Source organism: Puma concolor, chromosome C2, assembly GCF_028749965.1.
Source record: "Puma concolor isolate L17-30 chromosome C2, mPumCon1.1.hap2, whole genome shotgun sequence".
NCBI classification, from domain to species: Eukaryota; Metazoa; Chordata; class Mammalia; order Carnivora; family Felidae; genus Puma; species Puma concolor.
Genome location: NC_141675.1, coordinates 8,038,412 through 8,057,698, shown reverse-complemented (window position 1 = coordinate 8,057,698; position 19,287 = coordinate 8,038,412). Strand labels below are relative to the sequence as shown.

Sequence of the window (19,287 nt, the reverse complement as noted above, 5' to 3'; positions counted from 1 at the left end):
GGGCAGACTACAGGGAGTGTGAGGCTTCCTGCTCTGACAGCGGCCCGCAGTTCGGTTCCCGGGTCGAGACAAGGTCCATAAAACCGAAGGCAGGGCTGATGCCCTCCTCTGCCAATGGAGGGCACTGATGCGAGTGTCTGCGGGTCTGAAGGCAGCACCGACACGTTTCTCAGGAAGCCACACGGCGCAGGCTGGTGAAGAACGTGGCCGTGAGGTCAGAGAGGTTAAAACCCTGGCTCCATCACCCGCTAGTTATTTGACCTTGGGCAAGTGGGGATAACCTTTCTGAGCCTCAGTCTCCCTAGAAATGAAAGGGGACACATCACAGAGCCCCTCGTGGAGTTGCTGGAAGGATTCATTACAATAATGAGGTCAAGCGCCAAGTACAACTTTTGGCACAAAGAAAGGCTCGCTGAACACTAGGTATTATTGATAACGTTACTGTAATGTTTAAAAACGCAGAAAAACCAGGCACATTCAAACCCAGAAAATGGTAGTTTGGACTCCAGGATTTTCTCCCATAAAACACCGCTCTTACAATTGAAGACCGGAGAAATCTAGAAGCGGGAATAACTAATTATCCAACATAACCCTCCCAGACACCCGCAAATAATATTACTTCTGGCTAAACCATTCAAGAAGTTATTTGCTGCAGAGTGTACCCCAGAAAAGAAAAGATTTGATCCCACTTTCTGTAGCTTTATGGCAAACGGATTAAAGGTTGGGTGGCACTTATGGGAAATGATTTGTATTTGGGGAGAGACGCTCTTCAGTCATTCTTGCTGATAATGAATAGTTGACGGGGCCGCGTCCAAGGAGACCACACCTATAGCACACAGTGTTAACGCACCCACAGGGTGGAGAATGGCACACTCACACTCTCAAGAGTGCTTCCCGCTGTCAGTGGCGGTTGTGATTTTTGACTAAGACAAAAATCCCGGTTGAAAAAATAGTTACCGTGCAAGACTGTCATCTTCTCTCTCCATAGGTGGTTTCTACTGACCCCAGTTTTCCTAGGATACTGTTTAGGGATATGCAAGGTGTCCGTCCGTGAACCAGGGGTTTATACTGAGCTTACACTGCACGTCTTAGCAGCACGTCTCAAGGACCCCACTTTGAGCATCAGCGACTTAGTCCACAATCAATTCTGATCCAGAGTCAGAGGCCACGGGGGTATCCGTGCAAGCTGCAAACAACTGTCTTCACAAGCTAATATCACAATGATACCATCTTACAGATAATATCATTTCAGTTCTGAAAAGGCCATATCTAAATCATCAAAATACTGGTCTGAGAAATCTTTTCTTTCCTTCTTTCTTTCTTTTTGTTTTTCTTCCTTTCTTTCTCTTTCTCTCTTTTCTTTCTTTCTTTCTTCTTTTTTGTTTTTCTTCCTTTCTTTCTCTTTCTCTCTTTTCTTTCTTTCTTTTTTGTTTTTCTTCCTTTCTCTTTCTCTTCTTTCTTTCTTTCTTCTTTTTTGTTTTTCTTCCTCTCTCTCTCTTTCTTTCTTCTTTTTTGTTTTTCTTCCTCTTTCTCTCTCTTCTTTCTTTCTTTCTTTTTTTTCTTCCTTTCTTTCTCTTTCTCTCTTTTCTTTCTTTCTTTCTTCTTTTTTGTTTTTCTTCCTTTCTTTCTCTTTCTCTCTTTTCTTTCTTTCTTTTTTGTTTTTCTTCCTTTCTCTTTCTCTTCTTTCTTTCTTTCTTCTTTTTTGTTTTTCTTCCTCTTTCTCTCTCTTCTTTCTTTCTTTCTTTTTTTTCTTCCTTTCTTTCTCTTTCTCTCTTTTCTTTCTTTCTTTCTTCTTTTTTGTTTTTCTTCCTTTCTTTCTCTTTCTCTCTTTTCTTTCTTTCTTTTTTGTTTTTCTTCCTTTCTCTTTCTCTTCTTTCTTTCTTTCTTCTTTTTTGTTTTTCTTCCTCTTTCTCTCTCTTCTTTCTTTCTTTTTTGTTTTTCTTCCTTTCTTTCTCTTTCTCTCTTTCTCTTTCTTTCTTTCTTCCTTTTTGTTTTTCTTCCTTTCTCTCTTTCTTTCTTTCTTTCTTCTTTTTTGTTTTTCTTCCTTTCTTTCTCTTTCTCTTTCTTTCCTTTTTGTTTTTCTTCCTTTCTTTCTCTTTCTCTCTTTTCTTTCTTTCTTTCTTCTTTTTTGTTTTTCTTCCTCTTTCTCTCTCTTTTCTTTCTTTCTTTCTTTCTTTCTTTCTTTCTTTCTTCTTTTTTGTTTTTCTTCCTCTTTCTTTCTTTCTTTCTTTCTTTCTTTCTTTCTTTCTTGTTTTTCTTCCTTTCTTTTTCTCTTCCTTCTTTCTTTCTTTCTTTCCTTCTTTCTTTCATAAAGAAATCTACATTTTCAGTTTCATTCAGCTATTCACCCCAGTTTTATTCAAAGTGCTAAAGCCGTGTCAGATGTCAGGCACTGAAGTTATCGTGTTAAGCTAGACAGCTATAGTCATGTCCTCATGGGGCTATTAGTGTATAGAGGGGAAAAGGGCATCAAGTAAGTCATCAACAGTGTGATACAGGTTAGGGGAGGGTGGTCTTGAGATGCAATGGGACCCTATATAGCAAGGAGATCTGCCTGTGGGTCAGAGGATTTGTCAAAGAGGAAGGCGACATAGGTTTAAAGAAAATTCTGATATATTATCAAGGCTATAATTTTTTAGAAGGAGGGTTGGGTGGAATCCACCCGAAAGGACCATGCGAGTGTGCTAGGGAACGGATACAAAGGCTTTGCAGTAATTCTTGTGGAAGATGGGGTGCTCTCCCCTTGTTCACGGTGGTCCTCCATCTGGGCGGGAGGGGGTTCTTACCTGGAGCTCAGCGTGGTGAACCTGGGCTGCAGCCGTGGCCACCTGGTCCTCCAGATCTGCCAGTTCGGTCTCATCGGTGCCACTGTGGATGCAGCGGGCGGCATCCTCCAGTTCACTCAGCTGGCCTTCGAGTCCATACACGGTGCCTGCCGCCAGGTACACCTGCAGAGGGGGTGCAGCCTTGAGCTCAGGATTTGGATCCAGGACTGGTGGGGTCCCTTACGGGCGCCCAGGTGATTCAGGCTCAGCACTGGGGGAAAAGCCAGGGAATGCCCCCATCTATAAACCTTCTTCACGCTTAAATGGTAGCATGAGGTCTTACCACCCCCTCACCGTCAACTGCACCTCCCCTGCCTCAACTTTCCGGCAAGAAATAGCAACTTATAAGTTTTGAAAATCTGATAAAATACTCCAAAGTACATGGCGTCAGCCACATAAGTTGCAAATTTGTCCGGTGATTCACACAACCAGAATACCAAGACAGAAGAAGCAAAGAACAACTCGTGATGCGATTTTTCCAATAAAAATTTTGTTTGAGGAAAAATAAGATGAAAACAGAGAAGGAGGCAAACCATAAGAGACTCTTAAACATGGAGAACAAACTGAGGGTTGCTGGAGGGGTGTTGGGGAGGTGGGCTAAATGGACGATGGGCATTAAGGAGGACACTTGTTGGGATGAGCACTGGGTGTTATATGTGAGCAATGAATCACTAAATTCTACTCCTGAAGCCATTAGTACACGGTATGTTAACTAACTTGAATTTAAATAAAAATTAAAAAAAAATTAAAATTAAAAAAATTTTTTTGCTTGGCATTTAGTAATTGAGAAAAATTCAGAAAACATAAAAGAGATGAAATTAATTTAAAACAACAATTTAAAACATTTCGAATGAATTTTCTCTGATTGATTACCTACAGCTTGCCTGGAGCAGGTGAAGGGCATTAAAAGGGACCTGAAATTCATAGCAGGAAAATAGTTTATTTCTTAGAAAAAAGCGCGATGTTAAAACAAACCTGTCCACTCTATTCATCTGTCAAGGAAGACAGTTTTTTTGAGAGCTACTGAAAATTAAAGAGAGTCAGACAAAGGGAGTGATGTGAGGAAAAATTAAAGGGAAAAAAACGTTGACTCGAGTTAATACAGCGATTGCCGTAAAAGTGGGCAAACAGAAGGTAGGATTGTTGGAATCATTCAGACCATGGGAGGAGTGAAACAAATCCCTTCTGCCTACAGAATAACGTGGATGAAATGACCAACAACACCGGACCTCTTTGATCTAAAGAAGCTAATTACTTATGAGGGGTTTTTTGAAATTTAATCAACATCCACAAAGCTCTAAGCATCTGATTGCAGCAATTTGGAGTTGATTTGAATGAAAACACATGGTGGTCACACAAGCTCTTTTAACTTGAGTTAAATAAAGCAGAGTTGGGATAAGCCAAGAGCTTGTGCACATAGGACAAGCAAGCGTTTTGCACTGAGCTACAGCGAGTGTTGGGGAAAGACAACTGAGAACCCCGTCAATTCCTTAGCCCGATTCCTGCATCTCCATAAAAACTGGTAATTTTACGGGCGCCTGGGTGGCTCAGTTGGTTAAGCATCTGACTTCGGCTCAGGTCGTGATCTCACAGTTGATGAGTTCCAGCCCCTGTCGGGCTCTGTGCTGACAACTTGGAGCCCGGAGCCTGCTTCGGATTCTGTGTCTCCTTCTCTCTGCCCCTCTCCCACTCACGTTCTGTCTTTATCTCAAAACTAAATAAACATTAAACATTTTTAAAATAATAATAAAAAAAACTTGGCAATTCTACACAACATTTCAGAGTGCAGCAAAGGCAGGTGCAGATCTGATGAATGAGCACTGGTGCCACACCAGGCACAATGGGCTTGGCTGGGGGGGCTTCCGGCACTGACTGGGGTAGTGGACGTCCGTTGTGTTAAGCGATTCGTCAGTCGCATGGTGGGCCACGAATCAAACGTCTGTTGACAATTGCCATATTTCAGTTTGCCCTTAGTTGTGCATTTCTTGGTCCTATGTGAGTATCAGAGAACTTGTGTTTCTAAAAGATCCTCACAGTTTAATAGAAGACATTTATTCTTCGCCTTGAAAACAAGATACACTCCTTTACTGTTTGTCACCTGAAGGAAATGATGAATATTTCAAAGCTATTTGAGTGTAGAAAACCTTAAAAATTAGTCTCTCAAAAGTTCTGAAGTTAAAAATTTCTCTTCAGAGGGAAAGAAAATTGAGGGGAGAGAGAAAGAGAGGGAGGAAGAGACAAGGAGAGAGGATAAAAGGTAAATGTATTTTGATAAGATAATTTTATTTTTTAAATTTTTATTTAATTTTAAAACATATTTAATTTCATTTAATTAAAAATATATAATTTTGAGAGGGAGAGAGCGAGCAGGGGAGGGGCAGAGAGAGAGGGAGACAGAGGATCTGAAGCTGGCTCTGGGCTGACAGCAGAGAGGCTGATATGGGGCTCGAACTCATGACCTGAGCCTTAGCTTTAGCTTTAGCTTAACCGACTGAGCTGCCCAGGCACCCCTTGATAAGGCAATTTTATTTTATTATTATTAAAAAAATTTTTTTTTAAGTTTTATTGATTTGAGAGAGACAGAGACAGTGTGAGCAAAGGAGGGGTGGAGAGAGAGGGAGAGAGAGAATCCCAGGCAGGCTCCTCACTGTCAGTGCAGAGCCCGAACCCATGAAACCATGAGATCATGACCTGGGCTGAAACGGAGAGTCTGACGCCCAACAGCCACCCAGGTGCCCCTGGATAATTTTAAATATAAACTTACAGTGTTGCACAATGAAACAAAATTTGGAATTATTATTTAAATGAGACCAACAATTTGAGTGAGTGTGACAATGGGGTTAAACACAACTCGACATGACTTGGGTCTCAAGAGCCTGGATTTTTCCAGAAACACACAAAACTCAACATCATCACACCCCACAGCTGTATCATCTCGACGGTCTCTTGTTTTGTCTTCAGCATGGTCATCCGCTAACGTTCTTTGTTTTCTCTGCCAAATCAAAGCAATATGAAATAGCTCCAAGCCTCCGAGCTCCCGTATGCAATAGCTCAGTAAGGCCAGAATGTTAGTCTTTTACTCTGTGTTCCCTGAAAGCCTACTCTCCTGGCACGAGGGGGAAGGGAAGGTTCTGTGGTTTGGCACCGACGCGGGCTGAGCGGGAACTCACCGCCACGGTGATGGAGCCGAGAGGGCCCGTGATGGTGATGATGGTGACGACACACATTTATGGAGCCAGGCGCTGAGCCAAGGGTTTGATGTGACGTTTCTTTACTGCTCATGGCAGTCCCTGAGGTGGGTGCTATTACAGTCACGGTGTGAAAGAGGAGAACACTGGGTCCTGGAGTTCTGGTGACTTCCCCAGGCCTCGCAGCTGGGAAATGGTGCAGCTGGGATTTGAGCTCCTGGGGGCTGATGCCAATTCCCTTGCCTTTATTCACCCTGTCCTATGGTGGCCTGATATACTTAATCTTGCTTGCCATGTTATGTTATGACTTTTTACGTTTCGAACTCTGACCTGAAAGTCCTAGAGTTACTGTGGTTATAGATCAACATGACTTTGGCTCTGTTGCTGGGGCTAAAATAACAAACGTTAACATTCTATAACAATGGAAATGTTATTCTAATCTTAAAAAAAAAAAAAAAAACCAACAAAAAAAACAACCCATTTGAAAACCATGAACCTGGAATTGCTGGCTGACGAAAGGCCCACTTTTGGCCAGAACCAAGGCTACCATTTTAGTGCAATCTATGTCTTCTCCAAGCTCCAGCCACTGATGCCCATGACCCCATGGACTGGCTCCTGGTTCAAAACGCCCTTCTCAAAGTGGGTCAGGGGACGAGAACAGGTGTTTCATTAAGGAGGGACTTGACCTAACTTTGGTCTCAAGAGGCCTTGTGGTCAAAGCCTGTAGGATGAAGAGAATGAAACATATTTCTTTGCTGCAGGACTTCTTGGAGTCTTTAATGTGCTAATCCGTATCTCAACGATCCTAGAAAGACACTATACGGATTGATCAAACTGATTTGGTCTTATCGCATCTCATCAGACTAACCTTCCATGAAACACATTCTAGAGAACTAAAGCTAGACAGGAACCGATAGCAATTCTTTGCTTGCTCTCGAGGGCAGAGGAGCACCTGATGAGCCAGGACCATCTCCAGGGCCACAACCTCTCCGGTGCTGTAGGGGTCCCGAGAGCCTTGAGGAGGAGGACCGACAACACCCTCTGCCCGGTCCCAGATTCTGTGGCAGAGCTGGGGCCCCTCAAGGGGAAGTCCCCCGGTGTCTCCAGCCACTACCTACGCGACAGATTTGGTGTTGCCAAAAGTTACGGGGTAGTGCGAAAAGGGAAGTTGGGACTGTCCCTCTACTGCCTCTGTGCTGGGAATTACGGGGTGCCCCAGGCTGTCTGGAAGTTCCTCAAATGGTGGCAGTGGAGGGGTGAGGCAGCTGACTCATCCCTCCTACTCATAACCCTGCATAAATCCACAAGATGGCCTCTGTGGGTCCCTACTGCTCACACCACAGGTCTGAGAATGGTCATGCCCGTTCTTCTGTGGACTCCTAGATCCATTTTCCACTCTTCTCTGTCCCACTCTGTTCTCAGGCTGCCCTGTGTGGACCTCATCACCCAGGCCCCCTTGTGGGTTGGGCCGGTGGGAGACACCAGCAGATCAAAGGCAGGAGGAGAAAGAAGTTAGTCTCCCTTCCCCTGCTCCCTCTCTGTGGGGGCTTCTTGGTGACAGCTCCCACTAGGGGGCGATCCCCCAGGCTCCAGCTCTCCCTGGGCTCCACTGCCCAGGGGTGGTGACCGCTTGCCCGCCTCCCCGCCGACTGCTACTCCCTGGGGGCTGCAGCATCCCTGGACCTTACCCACACTTCAGATTGTAGTCCCTTCCCGAAACTTGCCTTTCCCAGCCAAGTCCCTGCAGGTACAATGGAACCCTACAACCCACAGCTGTCAGCGAGAGCTTCAAACACAAGAGACGCAGGCACGCAATCCAAGGGACTGAGCTCCCCGTGGTGCACAGGGGAGGCTGGGATTGGCCCGAGGATCCCCCTGCCTGCAAGGGAGCCAAGAGCTGATTTCACAGTGCCCAGCCAGGCAGCAGGTGAGAAGTGTCAACACAGAGAGACTAAGGGAATTCTGAAGTCCCCAAGCCCTACTCTAATTAAGTGGATTAACAAGGCACCTTGTGAAAACAGGAGATTCGCCATGTGAACATTTTTTTGTTATCAGAGGCAGCTCTGAAACCTTCAGAAGTATTTTTGAAGGTGAAACATTCTCGAGCCAATGTTCTCTTTCATTTCTGAGTCCCCGGGCTGGTCTGCGGTGGCCAATGTTCAGAAGGTGACAAGAGGTGTCCCCGTTGCTATTTCTGACAGTCCCCATCCCTGAGCACAAAGGAGCCAGGCAGCGAGAAAACGAGGAACGTGGGAGCCGCTCTTTAGAACGCAGACAAAAGCCCCAGTTTAATTAAATCACTGCACCCAGAGGCCGGTTTAAGAATCTCCCTGCCCTTCTGCTGCTCCGCTGAATTCCATCCTGGAAACCGCAGAGCCAGACCCGCCCAGGGCTGTGATCTCTGTCTCTAAAGAGATAAAGAAAACAGCCATCCCTTCTCTGACTCAAAACCCAGAGAAATCAAAGGAACAGCTATGGAGTTTCTTCTGAGGTGCAGTTTGAAGAGCTGGACGGGGGGAAGGGAGGAGGAGGAAGAGGCAGTTAACTCTTGGGGACCAGGAGAGGCATCTCCCAGGACCGCGCAGGGGTGAAGTAAACTACAGACGCTGAGCAGGGGTGAGGTGCACTACAGACGGCGGCCTGCAACGCAGTCCCTGCTGGGGTTTGGGACCTCTCACATCGGCGGCTAAGTGGATGTGTTTTGAACTGAAAGTGTTAAGGAACCCCAGGAAAGGAGACATAGCGTGTAATAAAAGGACGTTACAAAATGAAACCCCCCACGATATCCCCCTTGGAGGGCAAAAAAGGCAGGCTGTCTTCGCTTTAAGTGTGTGCTACGGGAACCCACGGTTGTCATTTAAATCTGAATATTTCACGCACTGTATTTTTTTTTTTTTTTAAATACAATACCTTGTAAAACAAACAAACGAACAAACAAAAACCCACGCCCCTTGCCTGGTGAACCATATCTTGACTTTCACTTTTTCACTTCTATGTGTCCAGGGGATTACGGCCACTGTAGGACCATCAGCACTGAAAGAACCGTATTATAGACGTATTTAAAGAACAGAGGCCCGACGCATCAGAAGCAAAACATTTTTTCCGGAAAAAAAAAAAAAAAAAAAGGACTTCATTCATCTGAATCTTCTATCAGGTAACCACATTCTTTGAGCACCTCTGTGTCAGGCTCTGGGCAAGGGCTGGAGCTCGTGATGTGCAGGACCCTGGTCTTCAGGGATTTATACACCTGATTCCTAATCTGGGGGCGACTGCACCTCCGTGCATCTCCCTCTCTGATGTTTGGCAACATCTGGAGACATTTTGATGGTCACAGTTAGGAGGGTGCTGTTACCGGCATCTCGTGGGTAGGTGCTGGGGTGCTGAACATGCTCTACCGTACAGGACGCTCTCCCCCCGCAACAAAGAATTATCGAACCCAAAATGTAAGTGGTGCCGATCTAATGGGGATAGACGAGTGGACAGAAAGGGCAGCCAAGTGACGTTAACTGGCAGACAGACCTCTGCTCAGGTTTTATGGGAATTCAGAGGGAGAGAGTCTTTACCTTTTAAGATAAAGCGACTATCAGCATTTTTTTTTTTTTTTAACCTGGAGGCATTCTGATTTGTCGTTGTTGCCACTTTCTGCAAAAATTGCCTCTACCAACCGGTCCTGATTTCTGGGAGCTGCATTCCTGACAGCACCCCAAAATCAGGGTTGGTTCTTGCTGGGTGTGGAAAGATGGAACCACCCGACTTCATTTGGTATCTGATTCATGGGCAGGACTCTGCCAGCTGGTGATGGTGCGTGTGGCCCAAGGGGCTAATGTTCCAGATCTCTCTGTGTCACCCCCTCGTCTGAAGTGTTGGCAAATTCTCATCAGACATTTCTGAAAACGCTCGGCGATGAGCGGGGATACTTATATGGAAAAATCTGTTCCCGCCATCCTTTCCTCCCGAGGGAGGCTAGAGAAACGCCCTACTGGCAAACAGACCTGTAAGCTGGGCAGACCACTTGTGACCTAAGTTCCGTGGGCAACCACGCCCTTGCCCTGCAGTGGCACTGGGAGTGCTCCACCTGGATCCTCCCGGGGCCCTTTTGTAGTTTCTGCATCGCCCCACCCCCCCAGCTTCAGTGTGCCTGCGTTCCCACCCGCTCAGCCCTACACACCAGACCGCCTGGGGCTAGTGTAGACAGAAGTGTCTACGTTTGGCTTGCTTGCCAAGAGACCGAAGTGCCTGCTGGCTGGGTAGAAAAAGCCAGTTCCTTTGGCTCGCGTCAAGACAACCCTGAGATGCAGCTAACACCTCAGGGCTCCCTACAGGTCAAATCGACTCTTGGTCTAAGGTCACACCTTTGCTTGACCCCTTAGCTTTCCCCAGTCCTTCCCCGCTCCCTGATGAGCCTCCCTGGGGGAGCACTTCCGAAAGAAATCGCCTATCCTCTCCTCAGGGTCGGCTTCTGGAGGACCCGGCCTGACACCCTCCCTGAGGATATACTTGCTACGCTGTGTGGTGTGCATGTGTCCTTGCACTGTCTGTGACGGGTCACAACGTCATCAGTGTCTTCTCACGTTTGCCCCAGATGGGGAACACCCACACCGGCTTACGTTTTCTTCCAGAGAAGTCAGCTGTTCATCCAGTCTCACTTGGTCTGTCCCAAGAGGAAATGTCCCCTTCTCTCTGTCGGGAGGGACAGGTGGGAACTCCCAGGGCCCTGCGGACTCTGCTATCAGCTCCTCGGTGGCGTTGATGACTTTCAGGACTTCTGTGGAGATGTTGCAGAGAGAAACAGCAGAATACTTCTGTTTGGCCCAATAACAGAAGGGGACAGAAGACAAGAACAGCACATTAACAATGACAAGGGAATTCCACATTATCTGGTGCTCATCATGAGACTTATTCCATCATAACACACATAAACATCGCTGTGCCGAAGGAACGAGAAGCTAAAAAAAAAATCTACAGGGGCGCCTGGGTGGCGCAGTCGGTTAAGCGTCCGACTTCAGCCAGGTCACGATCTCGCGGTCCGTGAGTTCGAGCCCCGCATCGGGCTCTGGGCTGATGGCTCAGAGCCTGGAGCCTGTTTCCGATTCTGTGTCTCCCTCTCTCTCTGCCCCTCCCCCATTCATGCTCTGTCTCTCTCTGTCCCAAAAATAAATAAATGTTGAAAAAAAAAAAAAAATCTACACAGCAGGAAGGCGCCTGGAGGAGGCCTGATTTGACACGGCCTCGCTTCTGGGACTCACACGGGGTTATCTGATCCCCCGAGAAGGAAGGAGACCTCAAGCCGAGGCTACCACATCTTCGGCCCACTGCTGGTGGTTTTAGACGCATCACCTCACTGTTTGCATGGCATTCTATGTCCTCAACAGAACGTCAGTCACAGACTCTGTCAAACCCCATCCATGGTGTGGTCTGGTAGGTCTGGACTGGATGTTAAGAGACCTGGGCTCCAGATCTGGTTCTCCCTTCATCTGGTGCTGGGATCTCGACCAAGTGGCTTCGTGCCTCTGGAACTCTGTTTTGTCATGTGTGGAATGAGAGTGGAAGAGTTTCCCTGCAGGGTTCGGTAGCCCCCCGTGTGTCACAACCTCCTCTCGAGCCCATTCTCCCTTGCTCTCCTCTACCACAGAGGCGGGACAGAGCACTCCATTCCCCACGCCTCTGTAGACAGGGGCAGGCATGGGACACAGTTCTGCCCAGTGAGCCCGACAGGAAAGCCTGCTGAGGGGGTCTCTAGCAAAGCCGCTGTTTTCCTAACCCAGTGAAGAGATCTAGCTGATGTTCTCCTACCCCACTTCTTTTTCTGTTATCTGTGGCTGAAAAGATTCCTCACCGACGTAAGTCAGTTCCTGCTTTTACATTCATGGCTGAAAATTACAATCAGGATCTGGGCCAAAGTCATTGATGGAGCAGAGGCACTTCAACCACCAAGAATTATCTGCATCTTCGAGTTCATCAGGACATAGAACATCATTATAAGCTGGAGATCAATGTGTCTTGATAGTAATGGCATCTACCTATGATCAAGTTTATTTATCCCATCGAAGGGTTTGTAAATTGGAACTCAAATATTGCAGATGCACGTATGTGTGTGTGTGTGTTTACCATTTACCAGTAAAGTGTTTCAAGAAAATCTGGAATTTTAATCCCTTTGGTACCTTCTAAGGTACCCTTCTGACTCACGTATCCTGGCCAAAATGTTAATGGCAGCTATGGCTCGATTTTGCAAAGCCTGTTCCTCCAAGCAGATGATGCTACTGCAGGTTTTGTTTTGCTGGAGGATTTTTTTTTATTTTTAATGTTTATTTACTTTTGAGGGCAAGAGAAAGAGTGTGAGCAGGAGAGGGGCAGAGAGAGAGGGAGACACAGAATCCGAAGCAGGCTCCAGGCTCCGAGCTGTCAGCACAGAGCCTGACGCAGGGCTCGAACTCACAGACGGTGAGATCGTGACCTGAGCTGAAGTTGAATGCTTAACCGACTGAGCCACCCGGGTGCCCCAGAGGATGTTTTGACACCCTTCCCAATTCACTAGGGAATCAAAGTGTTTGAGTGACAAATCAGTGAGTGAGTCCACAGTCTAGAAACTGGCTCTGGCCTTCCATGCACATGGTCTCCTATCTGTCAAATTTTTGTAGGCTTAGGGCGCCTGTGATAAGAGGGCCCCCCATCTAGCCCGTCCACTCCACAACAGCTGCTTGCCTGACCCAACGGCCACACTCCTTTCGGTTTAAGGGATTTGGTATAAACCCAAACAATTCGGTCTGCGTTGTCAGGAGAAGGGAATGGAAGGGACAGTACACAGACCCAGTAGAATAGGGCCAGTGTCCGAGGGAGCAGCCAGTGCCAACTCTTTATCTGAGGAGGAACTTGCAGGGGCTACCCCACCACTTTCCAGGACGCTGGGACTTGCCGTGGCACACGGCGAGGATGAACGGGGCTCGGCATGACTTTGGCACGACACGGCTATACCACTGTCGGCTCGCGTCCGTTTCAGAAGAGGCAACGTTGTAGGTACGAAAGCAGATGCGTTGCCCTGCTCTTAGCATGTGAGTTCGTGTTTAGAAACTCTGCCCCCTCTTTGGTAGAAGAGGTGTCCTTGTACAGTTTTTTGAAAAGAAAAACGTATGACTAGGAGACTCCGAAGAAGAAAAAAGGACCACAGCACAGTAGGAGGGAAAAGTGTGAAGATGGACACACGTCCCCGGTGGGCACAGGGTCATTCAAGGGCCAGGGTTATTGATGGGAAGGGTTTAAGAGGTGCTTCGCCAGGAAGGGTTATCTGCATCCTGACTCCGACTGAACATATCACGTCAAAGCTGGGCATCCATGTTGCTTGGCGGCCACTGTTCCATTCCATCCATAAATAGTGTTGTTTATTCAGCCACAGGGGTTGCACGCTGGAAGCCAAACATTGCCCAGGGGCATGCTTTTGGGTTTTTTTTTGGACGAGAATGCTTTCCTTGAGACATGTACTTCCCAGGTCTCTGCAGTCCCCACATGGCTCACCCTACATATTTCATTGGGGGTGGTCTGTGGTGGGCAGGCTCTGATCTAGGTGCTGGGATCAAGCAGTGGACAGTGGATGAAGTCCCTGCCCTCGAGGCACGCCTCTAGTCCTACCCCCGCCACTGGACGTGCAGACATACTTTCCTGTCCCCTGAAGGCCGTCCGCATGTGCCGCTGAGTCAGAGCGTGGGGTCCCCGGCGGCCGGTCCGAGGACAGCAACCACAGCTTTAATGGGAAGATCTGTGGTCTGGGGGAAGCCCCGGGAAAGTTCAGAAGCGAACTAGCCACCAGCTGGGGGACGTGGCCAAAAAGAAAGAAAGAAAGAAAGAAAGAAAGAAAGAAAGAAAGAAAGAAAGAAAGAATATGAAAACTGGACAAGATCTCTCTGGTTGGTGAGCCAGTCGGCGGGACCACTGCCCTCTGTCTGGTGGTGAGCTCTCCGTGGGCAAGTGCAAACTGGAAACCATCAACCCCGGCAGGGAATCAGGTCTACTTGTCCACTACAAAGGGCTGATGGGACTTTTTGCCTGGACGTGGGGGTGGGTGTGAACAGTGCGTGGACTGGAAGCTAAGATACCTGGGATTTAATTAGCCACATGGCAGGAGCGGGGCTCCAAGCCTCCCTGCTCCTTGGTTTACTCGCTGGTCCAATTAAGGAGACCAGAAGATTTGGTGCAGGGCTGACACAGACTTGTTATATAAATGTCCCGCTCCCTGCCCGGTCCAGAGTTAAAAGTAGAAAGCACCTTGTACAGTTACGTTAAATAAAGCTAGATTTAGCACTGGATGGGATCTTGTTCAGATGAAAAGCTGGTGTGGACCGGGGTGCTGGCAGGGAGCCCCGTATGTGGGAGAAGTGAAGAGGTAAAGGACCCTCTGCTTTATTGCTCATAGCCCCAGAGAGCCGAGCTGAATGGCACCAACAGAACACAATTGGAGAGCCCAAAGCGAGCTACTGCGGTAGCTTATGGTACTCCAGATAGCAATTATAAGATGGGTCCAGTGTGACAGTTTCATGGGATCAAATAGGGAGGGGTGAAAGTGTGGACATTAGCCCACAGAGTAGGGACAACTACCAAACGGGAAGGTGGCCTCACTGACACTTGGGGCCAAGGCCCCACAGATGACAGAATGAAAACGGCCACGCAGTAACAAATTCAACCTCCCAGCTGTCAAAGAGATACAAGTTAAATGGCAAATTGTATCAGGCACCAGATACCCATGCGATTCCCATTTAAAATGCTTGTGTGGGGGGCCCCCGGATGGCTCGGTCGGTTAAGTGTCCGACTTCAGCTCAGGTCATGATCTCACGGCTCATGGGTTCAAGCCCCGCATCGGGCTCTGTGCTGACAGCTCAGAGCCTGGAGCCTGCTTTGGATTCTGTGTCTCTCTCTGGCCCTCCCCTGCTCATTCTCTCTCTCCTCTCTCTTTCTCAAAAATAAATAAGTAAACATTAAAAAAATAAAAAAAAAATACAATGCTTGCGTGGGCCAGCATGACTTTGCATAACTTCATGGGGACTTCATATGGAACATCGCATCCATCATGCCGACTTTGCTACCTCTGGGGCTGAAACAAACGGTCTACACTCGGGGTACAGAGAGGGTGATGAGACGCTCTCCGGTGCCCTTGATCGCTCACAGCAGCAGCAGAACAAGCAACCTCAACAAAGACTCCTGTTTCCTGTCCGCCTGTAACCTACAATAGGACCGATGCAGACCTTTCAGAAGGTTACGTACCGCTCGAAGGCGGGGGTCCTGCCACGGGGGCCATTTCAATGGCAGAAGAGCAGGTCAGGACCCAAGTCGTAAACCCCAGCATCCTTCTTCTCTCACTAGGGACTGCAGAGATTAGCCTTAGTGATTTCTCCCTCCTGTCCCCACACACTCCCTATTCAGATAAAACATGTTCTGGAACAAATTCCTCCTCCATTTAATCTTCCTTAGAAACTGCTTTCCAAAGGCATGCAGACTGCAGGGTGTTGCCAGGAGATTCTGAGTCTGTGGAGTTCTACGGAAAAGACGGTTTCCATCCTAACCATTAGCTATTCTTGCTTATTAGCAACCCTTGCAAACTCTCCTGAGATTTTTTTTTTTTTTTTCCGGCATCATCATTCATTTCAAAGCTTTATGCTGGACAAAGAAATGCAGACTCATTTCAAGCTGGAACAGACAGGAATGTTCCTTACCAGAATACCCCAAGCTTGCCAACACGCAAAGAGCGGGGGTGCGTGAAATGCCTGGCTTGATCCAGAGGGAACACTGTGGATGCCAGACGGCTGATTCTGGCCCCAGTTCTACCCATGTGCATGCACGTGTCTGCCTGCCTCGGCTGGGCCAGAACAGACCCCATGGCTGGCTGCGTGTGATGAACTGGGGTGTGACAGAGGCCTGGGGTGTCTATTTATTTGACTTGATATGAGTCTTACGATGATCTCATCGAATACAAGGTCGGGGGCGGGGGGAAGCTTTGAGGATTAAGTTATATGTACAGGTATCTGGGGCAGAGGAGGAATTTTTCTAGTTTGGGAACTGCTCTGAGTCCCGTCATAGGAGCAGGAAAGCTAAATTGGCAGAAGCCGAAAGGACAGCGACACCGGGGTGTTTGTGAGATACGGAGGCAGGCGGTACGCTTTGAGGTCCGTGGGTCACTCCATGAGACAGGGATGGTCAGTGGCCAGGGTCTTGCAAAGGGCCTCCTTGCCCACTGGGCTCAGCAGGTGTCGAGCCTACAGCTCATCGTTCTTTTAGAAGCCTATACAAATGCTTTAAAATCAGAAGATAAAAGAGAACTCTTAGGCCCGGGAGCATGTTTTGATACATAATATTAATATATTAATCTATATACCAACACAGCTGTAAGATTTGATTCGCAAGTGTGTTTTCTAGAGCAAAGGGCCCATGAGGGCAAAGGGAAGGGGGCAAGGAAGTCGTAAGTTGGCCTGGATCTGGCTGGCCTGGAGCCCCTCTGTGAGAAGGCATGTGGGCAGCAGAGGCCTGGTGAGACCCGTCCTCTGGGGGCACTGCTGTCCTCCCTGGATATTAGTGAGGCCCCCAGGCAGGCCTGTGAGAGGGGGCTGTCCACTCACACTTGGGAGAACCTTTCCGAGCCTCCCCCAGATGACGGAGGGAGACGGTGGGTGTAGGTGCTGTGGTCCTGCGGCTTCCTATTGAGGATTGATGCTAATGTGACCTCCCCATTGCACACACCAGACCACGAGGCTTGGGAAATTCAGGTTACACTGCCTGTGACACTTTGGGCAAATAACTTAACCTCTCTGAGCCTCCATCCCAAAATGGAGATAATAGCATCCAGCTCAAGGGGCTTCTGAGATTAAATCAGACAGCATATGTCGTGTCCACAAAGTGTCTGGGGCCAGAGCTGTGAGCCGCCCCTCCTTCCCTCGCCAAACTGCCCCACCGGCTCTAGACGGGCCTGTTACTGCCTGGCTTACGTGCCTTCCATTATGTGCCACGCTCTCGAAGCATCTTTCCCTGCCTACGAGGTGTTTTGAAGAATGTTTTTTCTTGTTCTTTCCTGAAAAAAGTTAAACTTTGCTGCTCTCCGTTTCCCAGTTTTTTTCCTCGTCAACTAAGAATACCTTAAAAAAACAAAACAACAACAACACTGTGATCTAGTATTGTCTACCACCATCACCACAATTTCATAAAGAAGAGATAACGTGGGGCGCCTGGGTGGCTCCGTCGGTCGAGCGGCCGACTTCGGCTCAGGTCATGATCTCGCGGTCCGTGAGTTCGAGCCCCGCGTGGGGCTCTGTGCTGACTGCTCAGAGCCTGGAGCCCGCTTCGGATTCTGTGTCTCCCTCTCTCTCTGACCCTCCCCCACTCACGCTCTGTCTCTCTCTCTCTCTCTCGAAAATGAATAAACATTAAAAAAATTAAGAAAAGAGAACATAATATCACAATATAGAAGGTCTATCCTAAGCAACGACAGTAGGTGACCTGACATGGACATTCGGACAGCCCCCCACCCCCCCGCCCTGGGCACTCACACATATCCCCGACCCTGTATCCCCCTCTGACTGCAAGCAGACTGAATCGTATGTACTGCTGATGCAATAAAAACAAGGTATGTCATTGCCTAGCTGGGAAACTGAACGAATCAGGTCCTCAAACATTGTCTGCTGTTTCTCACTGGCACTAACTTAATGCAAAGCCTTCGGGAAGAGTCTCCTCTGTGCCAGGGCCCTGGCGTGGAGCCCTGCAGGGGATGCAGAGGTGAGTAAGCCATGGTCCCTGTCCTCAGAGAGCAGAGAGGGGAGAAGGACACGAAGACCAACAGCAGGTAGCAGAGGGAGGCCCTACCCTGCTTGTGAGCCACAGGCTGCAGACCTGCAGAGGCCACGCCGGTATGTGACTTTGGGGTTGGTCTGGAGGCACAAGAAAGAGGTGAAGAAACCGCGAAGTTGGGCTTCCGGCCTCAGCTGGAAGGGCACCGGCCTCGGAGGCTGGAGGGCACAGCCTGGGGCGTGCAGATGACAAACAGGAGGGAGGCGGGGGCAGGGCAGTGCCCCGAACGCCAAGCTCAGGAGTTTGAGTTTTGTGCTCCCGGCAATCAGGCGCCACCGCAGGTCCTCGCTGCTGCTGTTCTCAAGAGCTGGCATTTCCTGAGCACTGACTGCATGCCAAGCTCTGGGACAAGCACTGGACTGGCCTTGCCTCCCCGAACTTTCTGAGTGCCCTCTGAGGCAGGTATGCTGATCACATCTCACAGATGAGGAGATGGGCCTTAGAGGGGAGTTCGCTCGTCAGGAGTCGGCTTTGCACCCAGACCCGCCCGATTTCAAAGCCAGGTTCCTCCCACGCCGCACAAGAGGCTTAGGCTTCAGGAAGGCGGTTCTGACCGGCAGAGGAGGCACAGATTTAGGGCTGGGGAGGACCCGTGGCAGAGAAAAGCGTCGGAAACTATTACTGCAGCTGGAATCCAAGGTCACCGGGGCCCCGGGGTGGGGCAGCTGCGTGGGAGTAGGTGGTGAGCGGTTTTCTGGAAAGAGAGCTGAGAGCATGCTGTGGCTGCAGGGTGGGGAGGGAGATGGCAGGACAGGCTGTAATCCCAGTGGAGGGACCGGGTGCAAACTGACGCCAGTAAGGAGATTTAGATGCAGAGAAAGAACGGTTCACTGGGCTCTTGGAATAAGGGACAATGTAATATTTCAAAAGTCCTTCTTTTTTAAGTTTACTTATTTTGAGGGGGGGAGGAGAGAGAGAGAGAGAGAAGCAGAGAAAGAGAGGGGGAGAGGGAATCCCAAGCAGGCTCCGAGCTGTCAGCGTGGAGCCCGATGCGGGGCTCAATCTCACCAACTGTGAGATCATGACCTGAGTTGAAATCAAGAGGCCGTCGCTTAACCGGCTGAGCCAATCAGGTGCCCCAAAGCTCCTTTCTGACAACCCGAGAGGCTGTGATTACCAACGGCCGGGATGGAAAACCTCCAGGTCATCTATTTAGTCTTTATTTTGAATCTATCATTTTTGATGTCAAGTGTCCTGAGCAGGCTGGGGGGACACAACCTCCAGAGGTGGCTTTGGCAAAAAAGGGAAGATGGTGGGAGTGTGGAGCCCTCCAGGTCTCCTTTCAGCCCTGTGATACGTGAGTGTTCCTCAAGGGGCTCACAGGACAGCAGACATCCCAGGTATCGGAGGAAAGAACTTTTTAACAGGGCCCTTCTAGGGACCGGTTTGAACACAAAGGGGGGCTCTCATGCAGCACAGAAAAGCCCTTCAGGAGCTCACCGTGCATCAAACAC

At 48.7% G+C, this 19,287-nt stretch overlaps 1 protein-coding gene across 7 annotated transcripts in view; it reads right to left on the bottom strand.

Moving 5' to 3' along the window:
* MYRIP (myosin VIIA and Rab interacting protein) overlaps window positions 1-19,287 on the bottom strand; it is a 374,699-nt gene that overhangs the window by 13,170 nt on the left and 342,242 nt on the right. For all 7 annotated transcript variants that reach the window (XM_086720500.1, XM_086720498.1, XM_086720504.1 and 4 more), the window contains 2 exons: window positions 10,621-10,815; window positions 2,787-2,948 (listed from right to left, as the gene is read on the bottom strand). In XM_086720500.1, the coding sequence (XP_086576626.1) occupies window positions 2,787-2,948; window positions 10,621-10,815 (357 nt within the window). The remainder of the gene's footprint in view (window positions 1-2,786; window positions 2,949-10,620; window positions 10,816-19,287) is intronic.